General features: G+C 38.7%; 1 protein-coding gene across 2 annotated transcripts; it reads right to left on the bottom strand.

Annotated features, from left to right (window-relative positions):
- Nucleotides 1-10,238: 10,238 nt before the first annotated feature.
- Nucleotides 10,239-17,837, bottom strand: LOC129442866 (uncharacterized). 2 transcript variants are annotated; one of them, XR_008644008.2, is made up of 3 exons: nt 17,659-17,837; nt 10,927-17,077; nt 10,239-10,345 (listed from the first exon to the last, which is right to left on the bottom strand). XR_008644008.2 is itself a non-coding variant. In XM_055203166.2 (2 exons), exon 2 carries the CDS (start codon nt 15,728-15,730, stop codon nt 11,189-11,191), a length of 4,542 nt encoding a protein of 1,513 aa, XP_055059141.2. In that variant the 5' UTR covers nt 15,731-17,077; nt 17,659-17,837; the 3' UTR covers nt 10,362-11,188. The 2 variants fall into 2 exon arrangements, 1 of the variants encoding a protein (XP_055059141.2); XM_055203166.2 differs by lacking the exon at nt 10,239-10,345 and having other exon boundaries at nt 10,362-17,077.
- Between the last annotated feature and the right edge of the window lie 3,408 nt (nt 17,838-21,245).

Genomic DNA, 21,245 nt, shown 5'->3' with positions numbered 1-21,245 from the left:
AGCTGAAATGTGACGTTTCATGCAAAAGTGCACAACTCTGCTTAAAATGCTTACATGAGCATTCTAATGATGAAACAAGTCGTTTAAAGGCATTTCCAGCTCAGAAAAGCAGTTTAAAGTGAGAATTCAACATTTCAAGCTGAAATGTGACGTTTCATGCAAAAGTGCACAACTCTGCTTAAAATCCTTACAGGATCATTACAATGATGAAGCAAGTCGTTTAATGGCATTTCCAGCTCAGAAAAGCAGTTTAGAGTGAAAAATCAACATTTCAAGCTGAAATGTGACGTTTCATGCAAAAGTGCACAACTCTGCTTAAAATCCTTACAGGATCATTACAATGATGAAACAAGTCGTTTAAAGCCCTTTCAAGCTCAGAAAAGCAGTTTAGAGTGAGATTTCAACATTTCAAGCATGAATGTGACTTTTCTTGCAAAAGTGCACAACTCTGCTTAAAATGCTCACAGGAGCATTCTTATGATGAAACACGTAGTTTAAAGGCCTTTCCAGCTCAGAAAAGCAGTTTAGAGTGAGATTTCAACATTTCAAGCTGTAATGTGACTTTTCATGCAAAAGTGCATAACTCTGCTTAAAATGCTCACAGGAGCATTCTTTTGATGAAACAAGTCGTTTAAAGGCCTTTCCAGCTCAGAAAAGCAGTTTATAGATTGAGATTTCAACATTTCAAGCTGGAATGTGACTTTTCATGCAAAAGTGCACAACTCTGCTTAAAATGCTCACAGGAGCATTCTTATGATGAAACAAGTCGTTTAAAGGCCTTTCCAGCTCAGAAAAACAGTTTAGAGTGAGATTTCAACATTTCAAGCTGTAATGTGACTTTTCATGCAAAAGTGCATAACTCTGCTTAAAATGCTCACAGGAGCTGTCTTATGATGAAACAAGTCGTTTAAAGGCCTTTCCAGCTCAGAAAAGCAGTTTAGAGTGAGAATTCAACATTTCAAGCTGGAATGTGACTTTTCATGCAAAAGTGCAGAGCTCTGCTTAAAATGCTCACAGGAGCGTTCTTATGATGAAACAAGTCGTTTAAAGGCCTTTCCAGCTCAGAAAAGCAGTTTAAAGATTGAGATTTCAACATTTCAAGCTGGAATGTGACTTTTCATGCAAAAGTGCAGAGCTCTGCTTAAAATGCTCACAGGAGCATTCTTATGATGAAACAAGTCGTTTAAAGCCCTTTCAAGCTCAGAAAAGCAGTTTAGAGTGAGATTTCAACATTTCAAGCATGAATGTGACTTTTCTTGCAAAAGTGCACAACTCTGCTTAAAATGCTCACAGGAGCATTCTTATGATGAAACAAGTCGTTTAAAGGCCTTTCCAGCTCAGAAAAGCAGTTTAGAGTGAAATTTCAACATTTCAAGCATGAATGTGACTTTTCTTGCAAAAGTGCACGACTCTGCTTAAAATGCTCACAGGAGCATTCTTTTGATGAAACAAGTCGTTTAAAGGCCTTTCCAGCTCAGAAAAGCACTTTAGAGTGAGATTTCAACATTTCAAGCTGGAATGTGACTTTTCATGCAAAAGTGCACAACTCTGCTTAAAATGCTCACAGGAGCATTCTTATGATGAAACAAGTCGTTTAAAGGCCTTTCCAGCTCAGAAAAGCAGTTTAGAGTGAGATTTCAACATTTCAAGCTGGAATGTGACTTTTCATGCAAAAGTGCACAACTCTGCTTAAAATGCTTACAGGAGCATTCTAATGATGAAACAAGTCGTTTAAAGGCATTTCCAGCTCAGAAAAGCAGTTTAGAGTGAGATTTCAACATTTCAAGCTGGAATGTGACTTTTCATGCAAAAGTGCACAACTCTGCTTAAAATGCTTACAGGAGCATTCTAATGATGAAACAAGTCGTTTAAAGGCATTTCCAGCTCAGAAAAGCAGTTTAGAGTGAGAATTCAACATTTCAAACTGTTATGTGACTTTTAGCTCAGAAAAGCAGTTTAGAGTGAAAAATCAACATTTCAAGCTGAAATGTGACTTTTCATGCAAAAGTGCACAACTCTGCTTAAAATGCTCACAGGAGCATTCTTATGATGAAACACGTAGTTTAAAGGCCTTTCCAGCTCAGAAAAGCAGTTTAGAGTGAGATTTCAACATTTCAAGCTGTAATGTGACTTTTCATGCAAAAGTGCACAACTCTGCTTAAAATGCTCACAGGAGCGTTCTTATGATGAAACAAGTCGTTTAAAGGCCTTTCCAGCTCAGAAAAGCAGTTTAGAGTGAGATTTCAACATTTCAAGCTGGAATGTGACTTTTCATGCAAAAGTGCACAACTCTGCTTAAAATGCTTACAGGAGCATTCTAATGATGAAACAAGTCGTTTAAAGGCATTTCCAGCTCAGAAAAGCAGTTTAGAGTGAGAATTCAACATTTCAAGCTGAAATGTGAAGTTTCATGCAAAAGTGCACAACTCTGCTTAAAATGCTTACAGGAGCATTCTAATGATGAAACAAGTCGTTTAAAGGCATTTCCAGCTCAGAAAAGCAGTTTAAAGTGAGAATTCAACATTTCAAGCTGAAATGTGACGTTTCATGCAAAAGTGCAAAACTCTGCTGAAATGCTTACAGGAGAGTTCTTATAATGAAACAAGTCGTTTAAAGGCCTTTCCAGCTCAGAAAAGCAGTTTAAAGATTGAGATTTCAACATTTCAAGCTGGAATGTGACTTTTCATGCAAAAGTACACAACTCTGCTTAAAATGCTCACAGGAGCATTCTTATGATGAAACAAGTCGTTTAAAGGCCTTTCCAGCTCAGAAAAGCAGTTTAGAGTGAGATTTCAACATTTCAAGCTGGAATGTGACTTTTCATGCAAAAGTGCACAACTCTGCTTAAAATGCTTACAGGAGCATTCTAATGATGAAACAAGTCGTTTAAAGGCATTTCCAGCTCAGAAAAGCAGTTTAGAGTGAGAATTCAACATTTCAAGCTGAAATGTGACGTTTCATGCAAAAGTGCACAACTCTGCTTAAAATGCTTACAGGAGCATTCTAATGATGAAACAAGTCGTTTAAAGGCATTTCCAGCTCAGAAAAGCAGTTTAAAGTGAGAATTCAACATTTCAAGCTGAAATGTTACGTTTCATGCAAAAGTGCAAAATTCTGCTGAAAATGCTTACAGGAGCATTCTTATGATGAAACAAGTCGTTTAAAGGCCTTTCAAGCTCAGAAAAGCAGTTTAGAGTGAGAATTCAACATTTCAAGCTGGAATGTGACTTTTCATGCAAAAGTGCACAACTCTGCTTAAAATGCTCACAGGAGCATTCTTATGATGAAACAAGTCGTTTAAAGGCCTTTCCAGCTCAGAAAAGCAGTTTAGAGTGATATTTCAACATTTCAAGCTGGAATGTGACTTTTCATGCAAAAGTGCACAACTCTGCTTAAAATGCTTACAGGAGCATTCTAATGATGAAACAAGTCGTTTAAAGGCATTTCCAGCTCAGAAAAGCAGTTTAGAGTGAGAATTCAACATTTCAAGCTGAAATGTGACGTTTCATGCAAAAGTGCACAACTCTGCTTAAAATCCTTACAGGATCATTACAATGATGAAACAAGTCGTTTAAAGGCATTTCCAGCTCAGAAAAGCAGTTTAGAGTGAGAATTCAACATTTCAAACTGTAATGTGACTTTTAGCTCAGAAAAGCAGTTTAGAGTGAAAAATCAACATTTCAAGCTGAAATGTGACTTTTCATGCAAAAGTGCACAACTCTGCTTAAAATGCTCACAGGAGTGTTCTTATGATGAAACAAGTCGTTTAAAGACCTTTCCAGCTCAGAAAAGCAGTTTAGAGTGAGATTTCAACATTTCAAGCTGGAATGTGACTTTTCATGCAAAAGTGCACAACTCTGCTTAAAATGCTTACAGGAGCATTCTAATGATGAAACAAGTCGTTTAAAGGCATTTCCAGCTCAGAAAAGCAGTTTAAAGTGAGAATTCAACATTTCAAGCTGAAATGTGACGTTTCATGCAAAAGTGCAAAACTCTGCTGAAAATGCTTACAGGAGAGTTCTTATGATGAAACAAGTCGTTTAAAGGCCTTTCCAGCTCAGAAAAGCAGTTTAAAGATTGAGATTTCAACATTTCAAGCTGGAATGTGACTTTTCATGCAAAAGTACACAACTCTGCTTAAAATGCTCACAGGAGCATTCTTATGATGAAACAATTCGTTTAAAAGCCTTTCCAGCTTAGAAAAGCAGTTTAGAGTGAGATTTCAACATTTCAAGCTGTAATGTGACTTTTCATGCAAAAGTGCACAACTCTGCTTAAAATGCTCACAGGAGCGTTCTTATGATGAAACAAGTCGTTTAAAGGCCTTTCCAGCTCAGAAAAGCAGTTTAGAGTGAGATTTCAACATTTCAAGCTGGAATGTGACTTTTCATGCAAAAGTGCACAACTCTGCTTAAAATGCTTACAGGAGCATTCTAATGATGAAACAAGTCGTTTAAAGGCATTTCCAGCTCAGAAAAGCAGTTTAGAGTGAGATTTCAACATTTCAAGCTGGAATGTGACTTTTCGTGCAAAAGTGCACAACTCTGCTTAAAATGAGATTTCAACATTTCAAGCTGGAATGTGACTTTTCATGCAAAAGTGCACAACTCTGCTTAAAATGCTCACAGGAGCATTCTTATGATGAAACAAGTCGTTTAAAGGCCTTTCCAGCTCAGAAAAGCAGTTTAGAGTGAGATTTCAACATTTCAAGCTGGAATGTGACTTTTCATGCAAAAGTGCACAACTCTGCTTAAAATGCTTACAGGAGCATTCTAATGATGAAACAAGTCGTTTAAAGGCATTTCCAGCTCAGAAAAGCAGTTTAGAGTGAGATTTCAACATTTCAAGCTGAAATGTGACGTTTCATGCAAAAGTGCACAACTCTGCTTAAAATCCTTACAGGATCATTACAATGATGAAACAAGTCGTTTAAAGGCATTTCCAGCTCAGAAAAGCAGTTTAGAGTGAGAATTCAACATTTCAAACTGAAATGTGACGTTTCATGCAAAAGTGCACAACTCTGCTTAAAATGCTTACAGGAGCATTCTAATGATGAAACAAGTCGTTTAAAGGCATTTCCAGCTCAGAAAAGCAGTTTAGAGTGAAAAATAAACATTTCAAGCTGAAATGTGACTTTTCATGCAAAAGTGCACAACTCTGCTTAAAATGCTCACAGGAGCATTCTTATGATGAAACAAGTCGTTTAAAGGCCTTTCCAGCTCAGAAAAACAGTTTAGAGTGAGATTTCAACATTTCAAGCTGGAATGTGACTTTTCATGCAAAAGTGCACAACTCTGCTTAAAATGCTTACAGGAGCATTCTAATGATGAAACAAGTCGTTTAAAGGCATTTCCAGCTCAGAAAAGCAGTTTAGAGTGAGAATTCAACAATTCAAGCTGAAATGTGACGTTTCATGCAAAAGTGCACAACTCTGCTTAAAATGCTTACAGGAGCATTCTAATGATGAAACAAGTCGTTTAAAGGCATTTCCAGCTCAGAAAAGCAGTTTAGAGTGAAAAATAAACATTTCAAGCTGAAATGTGACTTTTCATGCAAAAGTGCACAACTCTGCTTAAAATGCTCACAGGAGCATTCTTTTGATGAAACAAGTCGTTTAAAGGCCTTTCCAGCTCAGAAAAGCAGTTTATAGATTGAGATTTCAACATTTCAAGCTGGAATGTGACTTTTCATGCAAAAGTGCACAACTCTGCTTAAAATGCTCACAGGAGCATTCTTATGATGAAACAAGTCGTTTAAAGGCCTTTCCAGCTCAGAAATGCAGTTTAGAGTGAGATTTCAACATTTCAAGCTGGAATGTGACTTTTCATGCAAAAGTGCACAACTCTGCCTAAAATGCTTACAGGAGCATTCTAATGATGAAACAAGTCGTTTAAAGGCATTTCCAGCTCAGAAAAGCAGTTTAGAGTGAGAATTCAACATTTCAAGCTGAAATGTGACGTTTCATGCAAAAACACAACTCTGCTTAAAATGCTTACAGGAGCATTCTAATGATGAAACAAGTCGTTTAAAGGCATTTCCAGCTCAGAAAAGCAGTTTAGAGTGAGAATTCAACATTTCAAACTGTAATGTGACTTTTAGCTCAGAAAAGCAGTTTAGAGTGAAAAATCAACATTTCAAGCTGAAATGTGATTTTTCATGCAAAAGTGCACAACTCTGCTTAAAATGCTCACAGGAGCGTTCTGTTGATGAAACAAGTCGTTTAAAGGCCTTTCCAGCTCAGAAAAGCAGTTTAGAGTGAGAATTCAACATTTCAAGCATGAATGTGACTTTTCTTGCAAAAGTGCACAACGCTGCTTAAAATGCTCACAGGAGCATTCTTATGATGAAACACGTAGTTTAAAGGCCTTTCCAGCTCAGAAAAGCAGTTTAGAGTGAGATTTCAACATTTCAAGCTGTAATGTGACTTTTCATGCAAAAGTGCACAACTCTGCTTAAAATGCTCACAGGAGCGTTCTTATGATGAAACAAGTCGTTTAAAGGCCTTTCCAGCTCAGAAAAGCAGTTTAGAGTGAGATTTCAACATTTCAAGCTGGAATGTGACTTTTCTTGCAAAAGTGCACAACTCTGCTTAAAATGCTCACAGGAGCATTCTTTTGATGAAACAAGTCGTTTAAAGGCCTTTCCAGCTCAGAAAAGCAGTTTATAGATTGAGATTTCAACATTTCAAGCTGGAATGTGACTTTTCATGCAAAAGTGCACAACTCTGCTTAAAATGCTCACAGGAGCATTCTTATGATGAAACAAGTCGTTTAAAGGCCTTTCCAGCTCAGAAAAGCAGTTTAAAGATTGAGATTTCAACATTTCAAGCTGGAATGTGACTTTTCATGCAAAAGTGCAGAGCTCTGCTTAAAATGCTCACAGGAGCATTCTTATGATGAAACAAGTCGTTTAAAGCCCTTTCAAGCTCAGAAAAGCAGTTTAGAGTGATATTTCAACATTTCAAGCATGAATGTGACTTTTCTTGCAAAAGTGCACAACTCTGCTTAAAATGCTTACAGGAGCATTCTAATGATGAAACAAGTCGTTTAAAGGCATTTCCAGCTCAGAAAAGCAGTTTAGAGTGAGAATTCAACATTTCAAACTGTAATGTGACTTTTAGCTCAGAAAAGCAGTTTAGAGTGAAAAATCAACATTTCAAGCTGAAATGTGACTTTTCATGCAAAAGTGCACAACTCTGCTTAAAATGCTCACAGGAGCGTTCTGTTGATGAAACAAGTCGTTTAAAGGCCTTTCCAGCTCAGAAAAGCAGTTTAGAGTGAGAATTCAACATTTCAAGCATGAATGTGACTTTTCTTGCAAAAGTGCACAACGCTGCTTAAAATGCTCACAGGAGCATTCTTATGATGAAACACGTAGTTTAAAGGCCTTTCCAGCTCAGAAAAGCAGTTTAGAGTGAGATTTCAACATTTCAAGCTGTAATGTGACTTTTCATGCAAAAGTGCACAACTCTGCTTAAAATGCTCACAGGAGCGTTCTTATGATGAAACAAGTCGTTTAAAGGCCTTTCCAGCTCAGAAAAGCAGTTTAGAGTGAGATTTCAACATTTCAAGCTGGAATGTGACTTTTCTTGCAAAAGTGCACAACTCTGCTTAAAATGAGATTTCAACATTTCAAGCTGGACTGTGACTTTTCATGCAAAAGTGCACAACTATGCTTAAAATGCTCACAGGAGCGTTCTTATGATGAAACAAGTCGTTTAAAGGCCTTTCCAGCTCTGAAAAGCAGTTTAAAGGGAGAATTCAACATTTCAGCTGGAATGTGACTTTTCATGCAAAAGTGCACAACTCTGCTTAAAATGCTCACAGGAGCATTCTTATGATGAAACAAGTCGTTTAAAGGCCTTTCCAGCTCAGAAAAGCAGTTTAGAGTGAGATTTCAACATTTCAAGCTAGAATGTGACTTTTCATGCAAAAGTGCACGACTCTGCTTAAAATGCTCACAGGAGCATTCTTTTGATGAAACAAGTCGTTTAAAGGCCTTTCCAGCTCAGAAAAGCAGTTTAAAGATTGAGATTTCAACATTTCAAGCTGGAATGTGACTTTTCATGCAAAAGTGCAGAGCTCTGCTTAAAATGCTCACAGGAGCATTCTTATGATGAAACAAGTCGTTTAAAGCCCTTTCAAGCTCAGAAAAGCAGTTTAGAGTGAGATTTCAACATTTCAAGCATGAATGTGACTTTTCTTGCAAAAGTGCACAACTCTGCTTAAAATGCTCACAGGAGCATTCTTATGATGAAACAAGTCGTTTAAAGGCCTTTCCAGCTCTGAAAAGCAGTTTAGAGTGAGATTTCAACATTTCAAGCTGGAATGTGACTTTTCATGCAAAAGTGCACAACTCTGCTTAAAATGCTCACAGGAGCGTTCTTATGATGAAACAAGTCGTTTAAAGGTCTTTCCAGCTCAGAAAAGCAGTTTAGAGTGAGATTTCAACATTTCAAGCTGGAATGTGACTTTTCATGCAAAAGTGCACGACTCTGCTTAAAATGCTCACAGGAGCATTCTTTTGATGAAACAAGTCGTTTAAAGGCCTTTCCAGCTCAGAAAAGCAGTTTATAGATTGAGATTTCAACATTTCAAGCTGGAATGTGACTTTTCATGCAAAAGTGCACAACTCTGCTTAAAATGCTCACAGGAGCATTCTTATGATGAAACAAGTCGTTTAAAGGCCTTTCCAGCTCAGAAAAACAGTTTAGAGTGAGATTTCAACATTTCAAGCTGGAATGTGACTTTTCATGCAAAAGTGCACAACTCTGCTTAAAATGCTTACAGGAGCATTCTAATGATGAAACAAGTCGTTTAAAGGCATTTCCAGCTCAGAAAAGCAGTTTAGAGTGAGAATTCAACAATTCAAGCTGAAATGTGACGTTTCATGCAAAAGTGCACAACTCTGCTTAAAATGCTTACAGGAGCATTCTAATGATGAAACAAGTCGTTTAAAGGCATTTCCAGCTCAGAAAAGCAGTTTAGAGTGAAAAATAAACATTTCAAGCTGAAATGTGACTTTTCATGCAAAAGTGCACAACTCTGCTTAAAATGCTCACAGGAGCATTCTTTTGATGAAACAAGTCGTTTAAAGGCCTTTCCAGCTCAGAAAAGCAGTTTAAAGATTGAGATTTCAACATTTCAAGCTGGAATGTGACTTTTCATGCAAAAGTGCAGAGCTCTGCTTAAAATGCTCACAGGAGCATTCTTATGATGAAACAAGTCGTTTAAAGCCCTTTCAAGCTCAGAAAAGCAGTTTAGAGTGAGATTTCAACATTTCAAGCATGAATGTGACTTTTCTTGCAAAAGTGCACAACTCTGCTTAAAATGCTCACAGGAGCATTCTTATGATGAAACAAGTCGTTTAAAGGCCTTTCCAGCTCTGAAAAGCAGTTTAGAGTGAGATTTCAACATTTCAAGCTGGAATGTGACTTTTCATGCAAAAGTGCACAACTCTGCTTAAAATGCTCACAGGAGCGTTCTTATGATGAAACAAGTCGTTTAAAGGTCTTTCCAGCTCAGAAAAGCAGTTTAGAGTGAGATTTCAACATTTCAAGCTGGAATGTGACTTTTCATGCAAAAGTGCACGACTCTGCTTAAAATGCTCACAGGAGCATTCTTTTGATGAAACAAGTCGTTTAAAGGCCTTTCCAGCTCAGAAAAGCAGTTTATAGATTGAGATTTCAACATTTCAAGCTGGAATGTGACTTTTCATGCAAAAGTGCACAACTCTGCTTAAAATGCTCACAGGAGCATTCTTATGATGAAACAAGTCGTTTAAAGGCCTTTCCAGCTCAGAAAAACAGTTTAGAGTGAGATTTCAACATTTCAAGCTGGAATGTGACTTTTCATGCAAAAGTGCACAACTCTGCTTAAAATGCTTATAGGAGCATTCTAATGATGAAACAAGTCGTTTAAAGGCATTTCCAGCTCAGAAAAGCAGTTTAGAGTGAGAATTCAACAATTCAAGCTGAAATGTGACGTTTCATGCAAAAGTGCACAACTCTGCTTAAAATGCTTACAGGAGCATTCTAATGATGAAACAAGTCGTTTAAAGGCATTTCCAGCTCAGAAAAGCAGTTTAGAGTGAGAATTCAACATTTCAAACTGTAATGTGACTTTTAGCTCAGAAAAGCAGTTTAGAGTGAGAATTCAACAATTCAAGCTGAAATGTGACGTTTCATGCAAAAGTGCATGTAACCAATAAAGATCACATTAATTTAGTTGTTGTTTGATGTTTTTTATTTCCCTTGTGCAGAACACACAATGCAGTTTACTTTGAGGTTTGTTGTTGTTAGGTTGTTGTTAGATTAGTTGACATAAACATGCATATAATGGTCAAACTGTAAAACAAATCAAAAAATGCACAAATTAGCAAAGCTCCCTTTTAAAAGATTTGCATACTCTGCATATTAACATATTGCCAAATAACCATATTTACAATTTTAAATAGCGTGTGAATTACAAACTCAATAAAGACTAAATAAAAGATAGTTTAGAGAGAAAAGATAAATTGAATCACTTAAATCAATACACTTCACTTAAACACTCATACAATTAAACATTGCATTTTGTTGCAATACATTTGCAGCTTAACTACTCAATTCTCTATGTAGGTCAACATAACATTCTGACACAGTATAGCATCTTTAAACGTGGAATATCATCGTATTGATCATATTAAATGTAAACAACATGAATCATTTACTTTAGAAGTAGTCTCTGCATTAAAGACACTTAATCAAACTTAATGATTAAGCAAACATACATACAGGAGTATTTAAATGATGTATTTTAAACTTTTAAGCATACATATGCACCGTAACTTTAGGCGTTTAGACGCTAAGGCGCTAATCGCAAATAGCGATATAAATCATTGATAAACACACTTCAAAACACATAACAAAACAAATGTGATTCTTACCACGCTGGGAATAGTTAGTTTATGATTAATCTTGAACACATCTGTAATTAAACAGCCTTTTAACACGAGTAACACGAGTACAACATGGCACATGTTTCACTTGGTTTTTTCTCTACCCTCTGAACCTACGCTCTACGTGTGTCATCACACGAGCTCACTGTTCTTAAAGGGGCAGCACCCAACATCCCGGCCCCAATGACCCAAACAGGTCATTCAAACAACAAAGGGTGATGTCTCTTAGAAAAACTCAAATTAAACTGATTTAACTAACAAGACTGGCTTCCAGAAGGCAAATTTTGTCCACAGGACGGTTATAGATTCCTGCTTGTGTTTTTACTTCCACAGTACGCACAAGACCATCCGCACCCGGATAGACTTGAGTAATGAGACCCAGTGGCCAATGATTGCGCGGTGTGTTTTCATATAGCACAAGCACAAGATCTCCTTTTTGCAGATTTCTTTTTGGTTGGAACCATTTTTGGCGTTGCTGCAGCGCAGGCAAGTATTCTTTGAGCCATCTGGACCAGAAGATGTCTGCTAAATATTGTACCTGACGCCATCTGCGTCGGTAAAGATCTTGTTTTACAAAGGCTCCTGGTGGTAAAGTTGAACCGGAACGCAATAACAACAAATGATTTGGTGTCAGTGGTAGAGGATCTGATGGGTCATCTGAAAGCTTAGTGATAGGTCTACCATTAACAATAGACTCTACACAACAAAACAGCGTTGTCAAACCCTCGTCGTCTGGCGCCTGCTGTGACAGGACGGTGTTTAATATGGAGCGGATGGTGCGAATCTGTCGCTCCCAAACACCTCCCATGTGAGAGGCGGCAGGTGGGTTGAAGATCCATTTTACATTGTTTTGCAACAGATAATCAGAAATCTTTCTCTGGTTCCACTCACTGATAGCTTTTTGCAACTCTCGAAGTCCACCCACAAAATTTGTTCCATTGTCTGATCTTATCTCAGAGGGTGGTCCTCTTCTTGCAATGAACCGTTGTAAGGCGTTAATGAATGAGTCAGTGTTGAGAGTGTGTGCAATCTCCAAATGAATGGCCCTCGTAGTGAGACATGTAAACAAACATCCATACCTTTTAATCTCACTGCGAGCTTTCTTGACCAAGAATGGCCCGAAGTAGTCTATGCCCACACGAGTGAATGGAGGCTCGCATGGCGTTACTCTTGAATCAGGTAAATCAGCCATTTGTTGGTTTTGTGGCTTAGCCTTTAGCTTGCGACATTGTAGACATGACTTTAGAGCTTGGTTAATCATGGCACGTCCCTTAAGAATCCAGAAACGTTGACGAATTTCTGAGAGTACTCGTTCCGATCCAGCATGGCCTAAACGAAGATGAAAGTGACTGATTATTAGATGGGTGATGTGATGGTTGTTAGGTAGGATTATTGGGTGTTTAGCCTCAAAATGAATTGGAGCATTTGTTAGCCTGCCTCCCACACGAAGAAGCTGGTCATTCTCATCCTGAAAGGGTTTTAACTTGAGAAGGCAGTTGGGTTTTGCTCGAGTTAATCCAAAGGATGAAGCCTGTACATAATTGAGAATAGATAACTCTGCTTGGTGGAGCTCACCAACAGTGATAGGTTTGGAAAGATGCAGACTTGGTTTCTTGCGTAACAAAGCCTTGACGCGTAACAAGATAGCAGCAGCCCTTTTCAGTCGATGCCAACTGGAATACCGTTCCAGTAATCTGTCCATTGCACCTTTCTCTGCCTGATTTGGGTTTGTGCTAACTGCATAGACTTCCTTTGTTTTCTTAATCTCTGCTTCCTCAGGTAGATCATTCATGACAGGTTGAACAGGCCTATGTTCCTCTTCCAGTTGAAGAAAATGCGGACCAGATATCCATCTTACACTTGATAACATCTCTTGCATGGTCATTCCGCGTGACACATCATCCGCCGGGTTAGAAGCAGAACCAATGTGTCTCCACTGGCATGGATTTGAGCGCTCATGTATTTTTGCAATACGGTTGGCGATGAAAGTCTGGAAACGACTGTCTTTGTTGTTAATGTACTGTAGTACAATAGTACTGTCAGTCCAGAAGAATGTCTTAGCGATTGGAATTTCCAAGTGACTCTTTATGTGTTGGTCCAGCTCTGTCGCAACAACTGCTGCTAGTAACTCTAATCTTGGTATGCTAACTGGTTTGATAGGTGCCAACCTTGACTTTGACATTACAAGCTTGCAGGTGTTGTCAATCCTGATGTACGAAACGGCACCGTACGCCAGTTCTGACGCATCGGAAAAGTGATGGAGCTGGGTCACTGATGAGCAACTAGCAGTTGTTGGCTTAAGACATCTTGGAATTGTTAGTGCAGACAACATAGGCAGGTCATTTAGCCATCTGTGCCACTGTTCAGCTATTTCTACTGGAATCTTTTCATCCCAGTCAACTTTTATGCGACACAACTCTTGAAAGATTGCTTTTGCTTTGAGAATGAATGGACTTACAAATCCTAACGGATCGTAGATGGAACTTGTAGTGCTTAATATTCCTCTCTTTGTAGCAGGTTTGTCTACTGCCTTGACATCAAATGTGAAACAATCCTTTTCCACATCCCAAAGCACGCCGAGTGTTCTTTCAAATGGTAGATCCTCTTGGTCAAGATTTACCTCATGTAACGACTTCGCCCATTCTTCAGCTGGTATTGATTTCATCACCTCTTTAGAATTGCTTAGCCACTTGGTTAACTTGAAACCTCCACATGCAAGCATCTCACGGAGCTGTGAAGCAAGTTTGATGGCGGCATCCTCCGTTGGCACTGACTTAAGGCAGTCGTCTACGTAGAAATTTTGTTTCACTGTTTCCACAGTGTCAGCGGTGAATTTTTCATGATTGTCTTCTGCTACTCGTTGCAGAGCAAAGTTGGCGGCACTAGGGCTCCAGACTCCTCCAAACAGGTGAGCAGTCATGCGATAGTGTTTAGGTGGCTTGTCAGGATCGTTTTCTTCCCACCACAGGAAGCGAAGCACATCTCTATCTTGAGGCGGCACCCTAACCTGATAAAACATGCTCTCAATATCTGCATTTAGAGCGATGGGTTCTTGTCTGAATTTGAGAAGTACTGACAGCAACTTGTTTGTAAGGTCTGGGCCTTGGTGAACGCGATCGTTTAATGAAGTACCTTGGTACCGTGCTGCACAGTCGAAGACAATTCGTACTTTTCCTGGCTTACGTGGATGTAACACTGGATGATGTGGCAAATACCATACATGTCCATCATTTCTATTAATGTCAACCACTTCCTCAGCATATCCTTTCTGCAGTGTGTCACAGATACTTTCTACATACCTTTGCTGCAGAGTTGGATCTTTCTTTAGTCGCTTTCCAAGAAGGTCCAGCCGGTGTTTAGCCATTGCATAGTTATTTGGTAGCTGAGGCGGGCATTCTTTGAAAGGAATTGGTAGTGTGAAGTGACCTTTCTCCTTAACTGCTCTCCTATTCCATAGATCCACAACCTGCTTGTCAACCTTAGACAGTGATTCATTGTCTACATAGACTGGATCTTCCAATTTCCAAAATCTTTCAACAGCATGTTGCAGAGTATTATCAGTTTGAATGAAATTGGCAGAGATAGTCGTCGAACCATCAGCTACTGGCCCATGAAGTGTCCATCCCAAGCCAGTAAGAATTGCGTAGGGTTCGCCTGCCCTACCACAGCGTGTCTCACGAGGAGCAAGGATGTCAGGCTGGTCGAGACCAATCAGCAGGTGAACCTCATCAGCTAGGTCAACATCAGGTAGACTTATTTCATCTGCAATTTCTTGTAGATGTGGCCACTGGAACACCTCGTTTTGTGTGACTAGATTATCTAGGCTTATGTTCAGATGATCACGACAGAGCACGCCTTTCATCAGGTATGAGTTCTTTTGCTGAGAATCTTCAACTTGCAAATCTACAGCTGAGGTAACTACATTGAGATTTTTGGTCTCTATGGTGTTCAACTTAATGTTTATTTTGCGTGTCTCTAGCTTAAGAGCGTGAACAAGCCTTTTGGAAACGAAGGTCCCATTTGAGCCACTATCCAGCAAAGCAAAGACATTCATGGAGAATCGGTTATGTTTGTCTGAAACTACTACTGGCAGGATTGGAAGTGCAATCTTTCGTTGACTGGTTTCAATGCACTTTCCGGTGGCATGCGTTTGAATAGCTTGTGGTGGGTCAGCAGCTGGTTCGTTTTTAGCAGTTTGGTTAACAGGCTGGCTATTGTCGTTGCTGTTGGATGTTATGATGGCAGAATGTAGCCAACTGTTGTGCCTTTTTCCACAACCAGGCACCTTGCATACCCAATTGCGAGTACAGACTGTGCTGTGATGGCCTTTCATGAAACAGTTCAGGCACAATTGCTTCAGTTGTACAAAGGACAAACGCTCTTGTACGGACAGAGCCCTAAAGGCATGACATTGGTTTAGAAAGTGTCCTTGAGTGCATTTTGGGCACTTAAATCTTGTTGTGGTCTTTAGTGTGGACGATGCAGTACTATCATTTGCAGCTGAGACGGTTGCGAATGTCTGTCTTTTCTTATCGAAGCTTGACTTAGTATATGCTTTAGAGCTAGCAGGAGTATTTCTACTTGCAGGACTAAGAAGATTCCCGAAGATAGGATCTGCTCTTTTAGCAGCTTCTGATTCGATAAGATTGACTATGTCATCCAACTTTGGCAAACGTCCAGACTTGACGATCTCATAGTTTAATGTGAGCCATCCTCTCTTTATGTCATTGGGAAGTTTCTCCACAATTTGCAACAGTGTACGTCCACCATTTAACTCTTCCTCACACTTCATTGCTTTTAGAGTATCACGGCAGCTCGCAGAATGTCTGCAAAGCTTTGTAGCTGCTTGTTGTCTTTAATCTCCTTGTAGTTGAGCACTTTATCTACCCATGCTTGCGATACTGCGTATGGACTGCCAAACCGTCTCTTTAGAATATCCATGGCTTCAGAATAGCCCTTGCTGGAACTGGGGTTGTACAAACAATGTGAGATAGCATCTCTAGCTTGGCCGAGAGTGTACTGATACAGTCGAGTGAGTTTTTCTTGATCTGGCACAGTCTCTTTGTCAATCACAGAGGAGAATAGTCTCATAAACTGCCAATACTTTAAAGGCTCTCCATCAAACTTAATAATATCTACAGGTGGTAGATGCATAGAGTCAATATGTGACTGATATTGTTGTCTTGACAGCTCTAGAAATTGGCATAAAGAATTCTCGTTTGCTGATGAGAATGAGGGATTAAAGTTAAGGGAACGGTTCTCTGAGACAGGAGTTGAAAAGTCTTTGTTTATCGTTGTTAGCGTAGCCTTTTGGCGATTTTCCTCCGACTCAGCATCCTTAAGTTTCAGTAAGCCTTTCAGACCATCCACTTCAGATTCAGCATGCTGAAGTCGTAATTTAAACTCTGTACGCAGGCGTTCTTCCTGTTGAGTTATAAGCATAGCAAACTCATTCTTTTCTTTCTGCCTGAGATCATGTAACCCTTGAAGCTGGGCAGTTAGTTGTTCCACAGAGGATGTTAAAGGCTGATCTTCATCAAGTGCTGAAACTTCCTCTTGGAAATCTGAAGGTTCTATATTTGAATCCTCCGTTGACAGTTTAAAGTCCTCAAGCCAACTTAGAACTGTGTGCTGCAAGTCTTGAACCTCACGCAGGACGGATGTTAAATAGCCCTTAGAAGCATCAAGGTCGTCATCATCGTCTAATGTTTGACTGTATGTGTTATGCGCCTCCTGGAACCGACTTACAGCCTCATCCAAAGCAGCAAGTTTACTCTCCACCTCTTTAGTCTGATTATTGTTCATTGCAGTTGTAATTTGTGTCATCAAACGTGTAACTACAGCCTTTGCACCTCCACGCTGACGCTTGAGACTCTTTTGTTGTTGATCAGGAGTAATGCTTGGGTTTGAGTCTTCGTCCATGTTGTCAATTAATGTTGTTATCTTCTTAATTTGACTTTAGTCTTCTTTATTCCTCGTGTTTGACTTTAATGTAACCAATAAAGATCACATTAATTTAGTTGTTGTTTGATGTTTTTTATTTCCCTTGTGCAGAACACACAATGCAGTTTACTTTGAGGTTTGTTGTTGTTAGGTTGTTGTTAGATTAGTTGACATAAACATGCATATAATGGTCAAACTGTAAAACAAATCAAAAAATGCACAAATTAGCAAAGCTCCCTTTTAAAAGATTTGCATACTCTGCATATTAACATATTGCCAAATAACCATATTTACAATTTTAAATAGCGTGTGAATTACAAACTCAATAAAGACTAAATAAAAGATAGTTTAGAGAGAAAAGATAAATTGAATCACTTAAATCAATACACTTCACTTAAACACTCATACAATTAAACATTGCATTTTGTTGCAATACATTTGCAGCTTAACTACTCAATTCTCTATGTAGGTCAACATAACATTCTGACACAGTATAGCATCTTTAAACGTGGAATATCATCGTATTGATCATATTAAATGTAAACAACATGAATCATTTACTTTAGAAGTAGTCTCTGCATTAAAGACACTTAATCAAACTTAATGATTAAGCAAACATACATACAGGAGTATTTAAATGATGTATTTAAAACTTTTAAGCATTCATATGCACCGTAACTTTAGGCGTTTAGACGCTAAGGCGCTAATCGCAAATAGCGATATAAATCGTTGATAAACACACTTCAAAACACATAACAAAACAAATGTGATTCTTACCACGCTGGGAATAGTTAGTTTATGATTAATCTTGAACACATCTGTAATTAAACAGCCTTTTAACACGAGTAACACGAGTACAACATGGCACATGTTTCACTTGGTTTTTTCTCTACCCTCTGAACCTACGCTCTACGTGTGTCATCACACGAGCTCACTGTTCTTAAAGGGGCAGCACCCAACAGTGCACAACCATGGGCGAGGCTAGCCCCTTTTTAGGGGTGCTTCAGCACCCCTAAAAAGGAGCTCAGCACCCCTAAAACTTGGGGCAAGAAATTTAATTATTCTAAAATGTTCGTTCGTCTTTGACCAGGTTAAATAATGTCCAAAACATACTCCGTAGTTTGTGGTTTAAAATATATAATAAGGTAGAAAATGAAAACCTCCCCGCTTAGCAAATGGTGTCATCCTGTTCTACTTCTCTGTACCTGCATCGCTTAGCCCGTCCGTCATTCAGCGTGAAACACACGCAGAGTGAGAATCAGATGCAACTTTTTTGTTCAAATCTTACAAAATGTTTACGTTATGTTTATAATGAGCGAGTACACCACGAATCAATCTTTCAAGTCGTGTTTTTGTCTTATAATGAATCACCATGGTACACGTATAATAAGTGTTTATTTTCGGATTATTTAAGTCCGGCGGGTACCCGCGCGCTGCGGAGTAGCACAGTACCTGGGTGACTCGTCCATAGACTTAAACGGAGAGAAGTAGCGCCGGTTACAATGTTCTTCCGCAAGACGCATGCAGTGCGTCTCAGTGGGTAGTTGCATACGTGTGTCTCCGTTGTTAAAGTTTATTGTATGATTTATCGTTAATTTGAGACTTATTTTAACAATCGGGAGTCATGTAAACATGACATCACGTGCGTCTTTTCTGGTCAGTCGTCATGAAAACATGGCGTTTGGAACAGAGTGAAAACAAACTACATATCACTGTATACCACCAGTAGGCTACCGGTAAGTTATGTGTGAAATCACTAACTGTCTGACTATCAAACTAGACAATAAATATTTTTTTTAGTTTGTCACATGTAGACTAATATGAAGGTGATAACGTCTTTAACCCTTAGTGCAGGAGTCACAAGTGTTTTGTTTTAGACATATAGTAAAGGTAATGGTTCAATTAAAGGACTGTTAAAAGAAAAGCTGCAAATTAACAAACTATTAATAAACCTACCATATGTTGTAGGCATAAAAGTTATAAATTAGGAGATTTGTCATTTCGACAAAGGCAAACAATACACTGTATATTCACATAAAGCCATACCCACACTGCTGGTGTAGCCCACCTTTTGTCCTGAGACTTTAATATAGCATTAATGGCAAAAATGTGCTAGCTCACCATTAATTAGAAATAAAAAGGTTGGCAAAAAAATGCATCTGAAAACTCACCAGATTGATGCTTTAAAATATGTAATTTTAAAAAAATTCTAAGGGGGAGCATACTCCCGGACCCTAGGGGTAATATTCTTCTCATCTTTTTCACCCCTGACCCATTTTCATGCCTGAAAGGTCTCCAAAAAATCTTTATTTTGGAGTTAGTTGAACCAATGTTAAAATGAAAGCTATTTTACAATATACATATTATTGGTTTCTGTAGGAAAAAAAGAGTGGGTGGTGGCAGCGGAGCTCATTGGGTGCTCAGCACCCCTAAAGCTCTAACCCTAGAATCGCCTCTGTGCACAACTCTGCTTAAAATGCTTACAGGAGCATTCTAATGATGAAACAAGTCGTTTAAAGGCATTTCCAGCTCAGAAAAGCAGTTTAGAGTGAAAAATAAACATTTCAAGCTGAAATGTGACTTTTCATGCAAAAGTGCACAACTCTGCTTAAAATGCTCACAGGAGCATTCTTTTGATGAAACAAGTCGTTTAAAGGCCTTTCCAGCTCAGAAAAGCAGTTTAGAGTGAGATTTCAACATTTCAAGCTGGAATGTGACTTTTCATGCAAAAGTGCACAACTCTGCCTAAAATGCTTACAGGAGCATTCTAATGATGAAACAAGTCGTTTAAAGGCATTTCCAGCTCAGAAAAGCAGTTTAGAGTGAGAATTCAACATTTCAAGCTGAAATGTGACGTTTCATGCAAAAGTGCACAACTCTGCTTAAAATGCTTACAGGAGCATTCTAATGATGAAACAAGTCGTTTAAAGGCATTTCCAGCTCAGAAAAGCAGTTTAGAGTGAGAATTCAACATTTCAAACTGTAATGTGACTTTTAGCTCAGAAAAGCAGTTTAGAGTGAAAAATCAACATTTCAAGCTGAAATGTGACTTTTCATGCAAAAGTGCACAACTCTGCTTAAAATGCTCACAGGAGCGTTCTGTTGATGAAACAAGTCGTTTAAAGGCCTTTCCAGCTCAGAAAAGCAGTTTAGAGTGAGAATTCAACATTTCAAGCATGAATGTGACTTTTCTTGCAAAAGTGCACAACGCTGCTTAAAATGCTCACAGGAGCATTCTTATGATGAAACACGTAGTTTAAAGGCCTTTCCAGCTCAGAAAAGCAGTTTAGAGTGAGATTTTAACATTTCAAGCTGTAATGTGACTTTTCATGCAAAAGTGCACAACTCTGCTTAAAATGCTCACAGGAGCGTTCTTATGATGAAACAAGTCGTTTAAAGGCCTTTCCAGCTCAGAAAAGCAGTTTAGAGTGAGATTTCAACATTTCAAGCTGGAATGTGACTTTTCTTGCAAAAGTGCACAACTCTGCTTAAAATGAGATTTCAACATTTCAAGCTGGACTGTGACTTTTCATGCAAAAGTGCACAACTATGCTTAAAATGCTCACAGGAGCGTTCTTATGATTAAACAAGTCGTTTAAAGGCCTTTCCAGCTCTGAAAAGCAGTTTAAAGGGAGAATTCAACATTTCAAGCTGGAATGTGACTTTTCATGCAAAAGTGCACAACTCTGCTTAAAATGCTCACAGGAGCATTCTTATGATGAAACAAGTCGTTTAAAGGCCTTTCCAGCTCAGAAAAGCAGTTTAGAGTGAGATTTCAACATTTCAAGCTAGAATGTGACTTTTCATGCAAAAGTGCACGACTCTGCTTAAAATGCTCACAGGAGCATTCTTTTGATGAAACAAGTCGTTTAAAGGCCTTTCCAGCTCAGAAAAGCAGTTTATAGATTGAGATTTCAACATTTCAAGCTGGAATGTGACTTTTCATGCAAAAGTGCACAACTCTGCTTAAAATGCTCACAGGAGCATTCTTATGATGAAACAAGTCGTTTAAAGGCCTTTCCAGCTCAGAAAAGCAGTTTAAAGATTGATATTTCAACATTTCAAGCTGGAATGTGACTTTTCATGCAAAAGTGCAGAGCTCTGCTTAAAATGCTCACAGGAGCATTCTTATGATGAAACAAGTCGTTTAAAGCCCTTTCAAGCTCAGAAAAGCAGTTTAGAGTGAGATTTCAACATTTCAAGCATGAATGTGACTTTTCTTGCAAAAGTGCACAACTCTGCTTAAAATGCTCACAGGAGCATTCTTATGATGAAACAAGTCGTTTAAAGGCCTTTCCAGCTCTGAAAAGCAGTTTAGAGTGAGATTTCAACATTTCAAGCTGGAATGTGACTTTTCCTGCAAA

Source organism: Misgurnus anguillicaudatus, chromosome 22 (assembly GCF_027580225.2).
Source record: "Misgurnus anguillicaudatus chromosome 22, ASM2758022v2, whole genome shotgun sequence".
NCBI classification, from domain to species: Eukaryota; Metazoa; Chordata; class Actinopteri; order Cypriniformes; family Cobitidae; genus Misgurnus; species Misgurnus anguillicaudatus.
Note: the sequence above shows the minus strand (reverse complement) of the source record. Positions and strands in the feature narration are given on the sequence as shown.

What these genes read in the sequence shown, in the direction of transcription:
- LOC129442866 (XM_055203166.2), bottom strand. Translation starts at nt 15,730, where the DNA reads ATGAAGTGTGAGGAAGAGTTAAATGGTGGACGTACACTGTTGCAAATT.